The sequence below is a fragment of the Triticum urartu genome, chromosome 2A (genome assembly GCF_056163025.1).
Source record: "Triticum urartu cultivar PI428250 chromosome 2A, HENAU_Tu73, whole genome shotgun sequence".
Lineage (NCBI taxonomy): Eukaryota > Viridiplantae > Streptophyta > Magnoliopsida > Poales > Poaceae > Triticum > Triticum urartu.
Window position 1 is genome coordinate 380,127,370 of NC_141874.1, and position 10,211 is coordinate 380,137,580.

Below are 10,211 nucleotides of genomic sequence, written 5' to 3' on the forward strand. Positions count from 1 at the left end.
TATCCATAGCAAACATGTTAGGCTAGTCATGGTGGGAATAACTTAGATAGTAACATAACACACTCCAATTTTTTTTGCTTATGTGGCATGTAGTTAATGAGTAGAGAGGTGTTTAGAGTAATATAATATGTTACTGTGACATAGCGCTTTCCGAGAAAGGATGAGTCTACAAGCTAATAAATAAATCCATCTATGACACTACTATTATGTTACTTTGCACTATGGAGGTAGTAACTTAGACTAGTGTCATGCATATGACACTAGTCTAAGTTACTCCCCACTATGACCAGCCTTATTAAGGCATTAATATGATGTACAGACTCCAAATTGTTAAGCTGGTCATAGTGGGGCTAACTTAGGTAGTAACCTAACACACCCAAGGCAATTTTGCTTATGTGACAAGTATTTAATGAGGAAAGAGGTGTTTGGAGTAACATAATATGTTACTGTAACATAGCGCTTCCCGAGGTAAAATAAGTCTATAGGCTAATAAATGAAGTTATCTATGACACCACTCCTACTCGCTCCTTCCATCTATATAGGGCCTAATGCATTTTTCGAGGTTAACTTTGACCAAATATTAAAGCAATAATATATGACATGCAACTTACACAAAGCACATCGTTAAATTCGTGTGTGAAAGGAGCTTTCAATGGTATAATTTTCACATTGTGCATGTCATGTACTATTAATCTTGTTAATAGTCAAAGACGGTCTTAAAAAATATATTAGGTCCTATATAGATGGAAGGAGGGAGTATAATACTTTGCACTATGAAGGTAGTAACTTAGACTAGTGTCATATGCATGACACTAGTATAAGTTACTCCCCACTATGACCAGCCTTAGAAAGGATAGAGAGAGATTGATGGAATCGTTGTTTATTGCTTGAGTCTCGTGAGCATATATATAGAAGTACATGGTCAACTTGGAGTACAAGGCAAGCTAGAACAAATCCTAATATATTTCGTATTCCTAACTAACCATAATACTCAACATCCCCCGTGGTCACAACGGCAGTGACGCAGGCGATGAGACTGGAGAAGAATCCGAAGGTAAGCTGACGGACATCCCCCACAGTCGTAGCGGTCGATGCATCGCGAAAATTATGGTTGGAGTGGAAATCGACGAGGTTGCTCAAATAAGGCGGTAGCCCTTTTGTGCTGACGTCAATGTAGCCGAGAGCGTAGGGTGGTGTAGCCGTGGTCGAGGTTGCCATGCGAAGAATGTCGTGGTCGATGTCGAGTCGGGGTAGCTGGTTTCAAGGAAGTTGCCATGGAGCCGCGGGCGCAAGGAGGCGCCGAGTTAGTCATGGGTGCAGTGGTGTCGAAGTACTGGTGCGCCGGAAGAAGACGTTGTTGACGAGGCGTCGCGCCGGCTTTGCCAAACCCGGGGACACGTCGTAGACGAAGGCACGCGTCGGTGTTGCCAGCACTGGGCATGCTTAGACGGACGAAAACGAAGTTGAAAAAATGCCGTGCCAGGCGTGCTAGGCTCGGGGACACGTCATGGACGAAGGCACACATCGATGGTGCCAGCACCGAGCATGCGTAGACGAGGGACCTGTACGAGTTGTACGCCATGTCGAGGAGTCGGCGAGGCTAGCAGAGAAGGAGACTTGATATGTTTGTGGCGCCAATCGGCATGGGACCGATGTCACGAACGGTGGTCCGAGTGGACGAAGTGGTGGGGGAAGATGACGGCGACACTCGCGGCGAGCTGTTGCTGGACGAAGACGAAGGGGGTGGACGGGCGGCAGCGGCTACAGGACTAGCGGCGGCGGCGGTGCTCAAAGTAGGCGAGGAAACCGACAATGTGCAGAAGACCGGCTCGGACGGTGGCGTTCCCGGGCCAAGGGAGGCGGCGCGACGCATACCACTAGAAGTCGATGCGTGAGGACGGCGGAGTGGACTGCGGGTCGCGGTGCGACGGCCCGAAGGGGCGACACAGTGGCGGCCTGATGGCGGCAGTGCTCGAAGTAGGCGAGGAAACCAACAACGTTAGGAAGACCGGCTTGGACGGTGGCGTTTCTGGACCAAGGGAGACGGCGCGACGCATACCACTAGAAGTCGATGCATGGGGACAACAGAGCGGACCGCGGGCCGCCGTGCGACGGCTCGAAGGGGCGACGCAGCGGTGGCATGCAGGTCAGGACGACAGTGGGAAGACCTGTGGGCGGTGGTGTGAACCGTAGACCGCGGCGCTGGGGCGGCGCAGTGGCGAAGCGCGGGTCAGTGCAACCGCGGGAAGGACCTCGGGTGGCGGCGTGGATAGCGTGTCGCAACACTACAACCCAAAGGGGTGACGCAGCGGCGACGCGCGAGTCGGTGCAGCTGCAAGGAAAACCACGGGACGGCAACGCTGCGGCCCGACGAGGCGACACATAGGCAGACCGTTGCTCGATCTAGGGTAGGGCGCGCTGAATTCGGAGACGGTTTTCACAGGACCCGCGGAGACGCGTACAAGTAACTAGCTAGATCGGTCGCACGGTGCGGATGAAGCGGAGTGGCGACCAGATAATCAATCTGGCCGCTCGCGAGATTGGGGTCATCGGTCGGTGATGAGGCGGCCGAGCCACTGAGGCCACGCGTGGGGGACGCGCGAATAGCCAGTGCGTGCACGCGGCCCATGCCCGAGAGGGGTGCAAGCGGCGCCGCACAACACAGCCGGTCCACGCATCGTGTGGGGCACGGTGCCAGGGCCAGTGGACAGATGCAGCTGACCGGGGTGGACGTGAGGTGATGCAGGATCCTGATCAGATGAGGGCAATGACGATTGGCACAGAGCGACGGGCGGGCAGACGCACGAACAACGGTCGAGATGGGCCACCGCTTCGCGTGTGGCCGCCGGGTCGATGAGGAGGCCGGGTTGTCGCGTCGGTGTCGAAATAGAGGCGCACTGGTGTCGATGGCGGCGGCGGGTGATCCAAATCAATCTTAGATCGAAAAAACAAAAAGAAACGCTGATTAAGATGACCGACAAGGAAAAAAAAACCTCGATTAAGAGATTGGAAAAAAGACTATGTAGACAACCGATCAACACGAGCGGGCGATGGACGGCGGTTAGGATTGAATCAGTTAAGTTGATACCATGTTAAAAAGGATAGCGAGGAAATGATAGAATAGTTGTTTATTGTTTGAGCATCATAGGCATATGTAAGAGTACATGTTCAATTTAAAGTGCAAAATAAACGAGAACAAATTGTCTATCTCGTATTTTCTAATCAATCATAATACTCAACCCAAATGTTGGCTCAAAGGGGAGGAGAGGGGACTCGAAAACGACGGCCCGGTTGTATGTAGAGTAGTAATGTAGTGCTACGTCTACGTGTATCATGTCATATAGCTGAGGCTGTCGTAGCTAGCGTAGTGGCGTAGCAGCAGCGAGTGACGCAAGGCAACGGCAGGAGGGCCTGGGCAATGCTGCACGCTGCATGCTGATGCCGGGTAAAGGGCGATGGACTTTGCTTTGCGTATGAATGAGTCGCCAGGCCAGTTTGCCTTTGCCATCCTACGCGTATGCATGCATGCATGCATGCGTGACGACCGACGGGAGTGGTATGCTATGCTATACGGGGAGCTCCTTCTCCGTCTCTTTCGACACCCCAGCGACGTGCCGGCCCTATTCACGGAAACTCGTCCTCATCACGCCATGCCATGCCTACATCCACTGCGCCAACTTTCTCTTTCGCCTTGCCTGTGCTGTGCACCATGACTTCCCATATTTCAAAGCCAGCGTTACCATACCACCTCCTTTTTTTTTTATTTGCCGGAAGCTTTACCACTTTGCTTTGACCGGCACATATTTACATACTTGTGTGTATGAGTGTATCACGACCAACAGTACTAATGTTCTAGTATAGTTTTTCTAGCATGTCGATGTTTTTTTTCCTTCGTTTTTTTTCCGGGGAGATTTTTCTACGTGTGAAAGCATCATGACGCGTAGCAAATAACCGTGCCTAAAATATCGCTTGTATTACGACTAGTGCAGATGAGTTCATTGTGGATCGTCACACGAACCGTGCTTGCTTGCCAGTGGCATCTAGTCTTAGCTAACCTCAGCATTCTTACCGGCCATGAGCAACAAAAAAGTAAAAGTGTGCTAAAAACTAGCCGGTACAGTGAGGTTAAAGCATCTCACGGCAACCGCTTCATGCATGCATGTATGCTACATCACGCCTTTGAACCAAGCCCTCCAAAAAAAAGGCAAGTCACGTTTCATGCGGCTCTGATCTGCTGCTGCATGCGTCTGGCATCTGCGACTGCGTGCGTACGTACCGGTCCTCTACTACGGACAGTCGCGTGCATCACCTTCTGTGGACGCATCTTCCCACTTTCCATCAATTCAAAATTCAATTTTCCACCAACAAAATGCTACGTACTACACCTTCAACAATTATACTCTTATTAGGATTATTTTTCTTCTACTAGGAGTAGTACAAGTATGCATGCGAATGCGATGCATGTACCCATCAAAACGTCCAATTGAGTAGTAGCAGTATACACGAACATTTTTCGAAAAGTATATACACGAACATGGATAGAGATGATAGTATGTATGGTTTACGGTGGACAGATACTTGATTTATCTCAGGATAATAATAACGCCATGTGCATGCTAGCTTGCTAGGCTTCATTGCATTGCATTACATTGTTGGTCTGATCTCATCTGATGGCTAAGTATCCTTCCACTCCACTCTGACTCTGTAACGAACTAGTACGTGCTAGATAACCATCACCTAAAAAAAGAAAACACAAACACACGCAACTGACAAGGCTAATTAAGCTTTCCTTGTTAATTATATCTACATCTCACTAGCCAGTGAAGCTCAACACACCATGCATTGCACGCACGCGTCCATCCATCGCACAGCCACAGGCACAGGCACGGCACATGAAAAGAAAAGAAAAGAAAAGAAAAGACGACCAACACACAAAGTAAACGCCGTCGTTGATCACCACCATCATCAGTTCCGGCCGGCCGGCGAGACAGCAAAGCAATGCGGCTCAGAGCCAGAGCGCGCCGGCGTCCTTGAGGAGCGGGACGAGCGTGCCGTTGATGTGGCACGCCATCACCTTCTCCACGCCTCCCAGGAGCCTCCCGCCGACGAACACCACGGGCACCGGCGGCTGCTGGTGGTGGCCGGCGCCGGGTCCGGGGGGCAGCAGCTGCGCCAGGGCCGCCTGGATCTCCCGCCCGGCGCCGCCCATCTGGTCCAACTCGTAGACGGTGGGGCCGACTCCCAGGCCAAGCAGGAGGCGCTTGACGACGTGGCACATGCAGCAGCCGCTGGCGCTGAAGACGACCACGGCGTTGCCGCTGGCCATGCGAGCCACCCGCTCGTACACCGCCGCCTCCTCCGCCTCGGCCACGATGCCGCCGCCCACCACGCCCTCCACCTGCTGCTGCATCCTCAACATCTTCGCGCCTACTTCTCCTTCTCCTTCTCCTTCTCCCTCGCCGGCCTAGCCTCGCCTAGCTAGGTAGTGAGAGTGTAGTTAATTGTTTGTTGGCGCAGTGCAAGGGAACGAGGATGAAGAAAACAGGGAGCGGTGGACGTGCGTTTATATAGGAGAGGCGGACAGGTCGAAGGATGTGTGTGTGTGTCTCTCGAATGGAAGTGTGATGGGAGAAGGGAAGGGAGTATACGGGGGTGGGGTGTGGGGAGTCAAAGAGACATGGATCGCTTTTGGCAGAGCCGGTCGCGAGCTCCGCAACGAACCCGGCACACTCTGACCACCACTACTCCACCCCATTCCACTACGGTTACAAGAGATGAGATAGAGAGTAAAGCGAGGAGCAAGCTAAAGAGCTATGCGGTAGTAGCTTTTGTGCGTAGACGAGGAGAAGGAAAAAAGCAAAGGGATGGCCGAAAGATGGATGGATGCATGGCATGGCGAGCCGATCCTAGCATGCATGCACGGCCGCCTAATCTACTCATGTTGTGGCACATCAGCAAAATCAATTATTAGTACTCTTTTTTTTAGGGTGTGGTTAGGTCTCAGTCGACTAAGACTTAACCAAATCTCACTTAAATGATATACAATAGTATGTAAGAAGAAAAAAAGAAAAAAAACTGAAAATATATTTTTTATACGAATCTTCATGCAAAATTAAAGGAAAATAACATCAACTGAGATATAACGAAGTCTCGGTCAGCAAAACTGTTTTCTTTATAATGAACCAATGTGCCTTCAAATTTAGGAATTTACATGCATCTGCAGGCCAAGAATTTGAACGCCGACTATACGGAGGGAGGGAGGGAGGAAGGGAACGAAGCATGGACACGACGTGACAAGACAAGCGTCGATCGTCACGGCAGCCGACAAGCCGACAGCACGACGTCCCCCTCAGCCGCCGTTTGACTCCTCGGCCCCACTGCCACCAAACGCCGTCACGCCCATCGTCACCTCCTTCACGTCCCACATTGCCTTCACGTGATCGATTCCCCCACCAGACCCCGGCCGCATGCATAACCGTCCATTGCTCTTGGCCTCTTGGGTCTTCGTCACCAACGCCTCACACCACACAACCAACCAATAGATCAGCACAACGGGCCATAGTCGGTTGCGCGCAGTTAGAGCAACGGTAATAGAGTCCCCGTATTGGCAGCTTCCGTATGTGTGTATGTAGAGCGTGTAACATTTGCATTATAAAAGCGTCTACAACTAAACTTGCCAATGCCAAATCCGACCTGTCAAACGCACACGGACTCAGTCAAGCCTTAAATTTTTTCTTCTCACAACTGAACACCTCAATTATCATATCCCAAATCCATACAAAATCATGCAACTAAGTCGATGCATTATACACATCATTCGAATACTACATCACTGACATGCCATCGGACTACCAAAATTTGGCATATATGTACAACGTGTATCATATGCATTGTAAAGGTCAACGAGGTAATGTGTAAACCTAAGACTCTTTAGGGCATGTACAGCCGGACTTGGCAAATCCGACCCCCTATATGTCCGCGGACGCGTCTGGACGCTTTCGCGGACAGCGCCGGAAGACCGCTCATATGGGTTGCCGCACATCCACACACCTCAAATGCGGAGTTTCAAATCCATGCACGTCGATCATACGATACAAATTGTCTGAATTCAAAAGTTTGAAACAAAGCAAACCAAATCATAGTTCAACAATCCGGGCATGCCAAAATGAAATCAATGTCCGAGCGTGGCAGATGCCTCACACGATAGACGGATCACTTGCCGGACACCATCCATGCCGCCTGGTTCGAGGCCATCCGTGCCTCCTACTCCGCCTGCATCCAGGGCGCATGCTCCACCTGCATCCTTGCCGCATGCTTCGATGTTGCCGCCGCTGCCCTCACCGCCACGTACTCCCTACGGTCATTGATCTCCTTCTTCTCCGGAAGCCACTTCTTTGCATGCTCATCCAAGAGGGTTTTATCCACCAACATGATCTTTGCATCATCCGCGTCTCATGTGAGTTGCAACCTCTCCTTCTCAAGCCCAATCTCTGCAAATGGCTTGGCCTTCTCGAGCTCCCATATGACCCCCCCTTGCTTCCTCAACCCGATCTTCTCCCTCTCAATTTCCAGCTTCTTCTTCGCCCACTTCCGGTCCCAATCCATCCTCTCCTTTTGCACATCCAACATGAGCATGTACCTCTCTCTTTCCTGTTCTCCCTGACCGAAAAAAAATCTCGTCCATGTGGGGGAGATTTTTGTAGCCGCGGCATCATAGGAGGCCCTTGCCTTCTCCCACTTGTTTTCCATGACTTGTCGGTTATCCTTTGGCACGGTGAATCTTTCATTCTCGACGACAATATCGTCCTCTTCATCGTCAAACCCAATTCATTGGTGGGAGTTTGACCCATCATTCATCTTCTTGCTGGCCTCGAGATCCGCCACAAGTTGTGTCCACTTTGGCTTGTTATTCAGTATGACCCAACAATGGCTAAAAGCAAATGACTTCGTCTCCATTTCATGATACAAAGTGGCCACCACCGCCGTCTAGCAAACAACATATGTATGAACACCAGAAGGCAGACAGAAGAAGCATATGCAAATGATGACAGGATGAAGCAATCGAGCTTACGTGAGTTGCCACTCCCGTCCCACTTTGAGGGTGGTCGTTCACTTGTGAGTAGTGTAGGGGTTACGATCTTGACAATGAGTACTAGGGGTATGAAAGAGGGGCAGAGCCTAGCTACGACATAGGTGTAACACTCGGTGTTTACAAGTTCAGGCCCCTCTAGGAGGAGGTAACAACCCTACGTGTCGTGCCCCGAGGCTTGTTTTTTTGGGGGGTGGGGTGGGGGTATGATTACAGAGAGTGCTTAACCCTAATTCTGGAGGAGGAGGGCTTATATAGACTGCGCTATAGCCTCCTTCACTGCCACGTCACCAAGGTGATTAATACCCATAACTACGGTAGTTACAGGTGTAAACAGTCACAACTACGACAGTTACAGGTAACGGTAGCTATGACTCTACTTAAAGCTCGACTTAAGACTACTCGACCATTGCAGCTCCCACATCGTCCCTCCACCTCCCTTGTCCGAGTGGTGGTGGTCATGCCGACTAGAGGGTAGGCATTCGAGTGTTGTTGATGTGTCTGAGTGGACTTCCTGTTATATGCATCTGAATGCTCCTATTGTCCAGAGACCCACCAATGATGGTGTGGGGCCCTAGGTGAGCCCCGGATGACAGGTCCTTGACCCAACCTATAGTAGGTGACCTCATCATTAGCCCCCAAATCCGTTGAGGTTTTGTATGGCAAATGGCATGCGCTTTTCGGTTAAGTCCGAGTGCTTCAGGGGCATTCAAAATATGTTTCTGAATAGTAGCCCACTGCACCTTGGACGAAAGCACAATGGATTCTGGACTAAACTGTTCCCGGGGTGTCCGGGTGTTGTTAATCGCCAAGTAAGACTTGGTGGCATTCATATGTTTCTCGGGAGAGACAACTAGAGTTCTGAATGTGGACATGCCATAAAAACTCGAGTGGCGACGTCGGCGCGTGGTCTGACTCTCCGGGGAGATGCCACTCCACATCCCAGCGGAACGCCAGCGCAGGCCATCTCTGAATCCATGTTTACAAGGCATGCGCCTTGGAGCCTAGTGAAAGGGCCAAGCTAACCCATAGAGGGGCATCAAGCTCGTCTCATAGAAATCCTGAAGGTGACTTTAGTCGGGTGTTTTGTAAGTACAAGTGCATGGGTCCCTGAGGAGGGTGGTCATTCGGACTGACAAATGTCCTTTAGGAAAGGGACGGTCGGTAATTAGTCGGATTGATTCACCGCAGAAATCATGGGATTCGAAATTAAGTGTGCACAGAAGCGGCAACGTTGTGGCTTAGTGGGGAAAGTGGGGCACGATGCCTCGGTTTTCTTCACCCAAAATACGCCATGTGCCATGGTTATTCTATGTGTGCTGCCATCGCGGGCATCGTCGATCCAGGGATCTGTGGCTGAAGATCCGTGGTGCGATTTTTACTAGAGTTATAGAAGATATCGGGGCTAGGGTTATTCCCTCAAATCCCCCTTTCCTTCTTGACTCCTCCTCTTCTTTCCTCCACCCGACCGCTCCTTTGCCAACTAGAGCACTTGAGGCCATGCGAAGGACTCCATGATGAAGACAGAGAAGGCAAAGAAGGTTGGGAAAGCCACATCCTCGAGCTCGGGTGCTCCGGCTGGCGGTGCATCGAGGGATTGGATCCCTTCGTGCATCTTGGCCAAACGGCTGGAGGGGCTTGCCACAGAGGGGCAAATTCCCGCGGATGGGTGGAGGCGCTCGAAGGCGGGCAAGGTCGCACCGACACAGCAGGAGGACAAGTGTGTCCTCTTGGTGACCCACATCGAGAGAGGTTTCTTGATGCCCCCTCACCCTTTCTTCTAGGCTTTTTTGGACTACTTCGGGGTGCAGCTCCACCATCTTCCTTGAAATGCTCTTATCTACCTCTCGGCTTTTGTTTTTCTTTGCGAAAACTTTCTTGGTTTCCATCCGCATTGGGGTATCTTCAAGCACATATTTGCATGTCGGTCGATGACCGTGAAGATGGATTCGCCGACTAGTGCGAAGACCCAGGTCACCCAGCTATGCGGAGGTTTAGAGATTCAGCTCAGGGGGCAGTGCCTTCCCTAAGATGAGCTTCCCCAACTCCATCAAGGGATGGCAGGGGACTTTGTTTTACTGCAGGGATGTTCCTGGACCCAACAACTAGTCGGGCATTCCCC

The 10,211-nt window shown here is 51.1% G+C and overlaps 1 protein-coding gene across 1 annotated transcript; it reads right to left on the reverse strand.

Moving 5' to 3' along the window:
* Positions 1-4,578: 4,578 nt before the first annotated feature.
* Positions 4,579-5,692, reverse strand: LOC147985186 (glutaredoxin-C9-like). Its single transcript, XM_087539851.1, has one exon. It carries the CDS (start codon positions 5,417-5,419, stop codon positions 5,006-5,008), a length of 414 nt encoding a protein of 137 aa, XP_087395977.1. The 5' UTR covers positions 5,420-5,692; the 3' UTR covers positions 4,579-5,005.
* Positions 5,693-10,211: the final 4,519 nt, after the last annotated feature.

Coding starts and splice junctions, on each gene's coding strand:
- LOC147985186 (XM_087539851.1), bottom strand. CDS start 5,419: ATGTTGAGGATGCAGCAGCAGGTGGAGGGCGTGGTGGGCGGCGGCATC.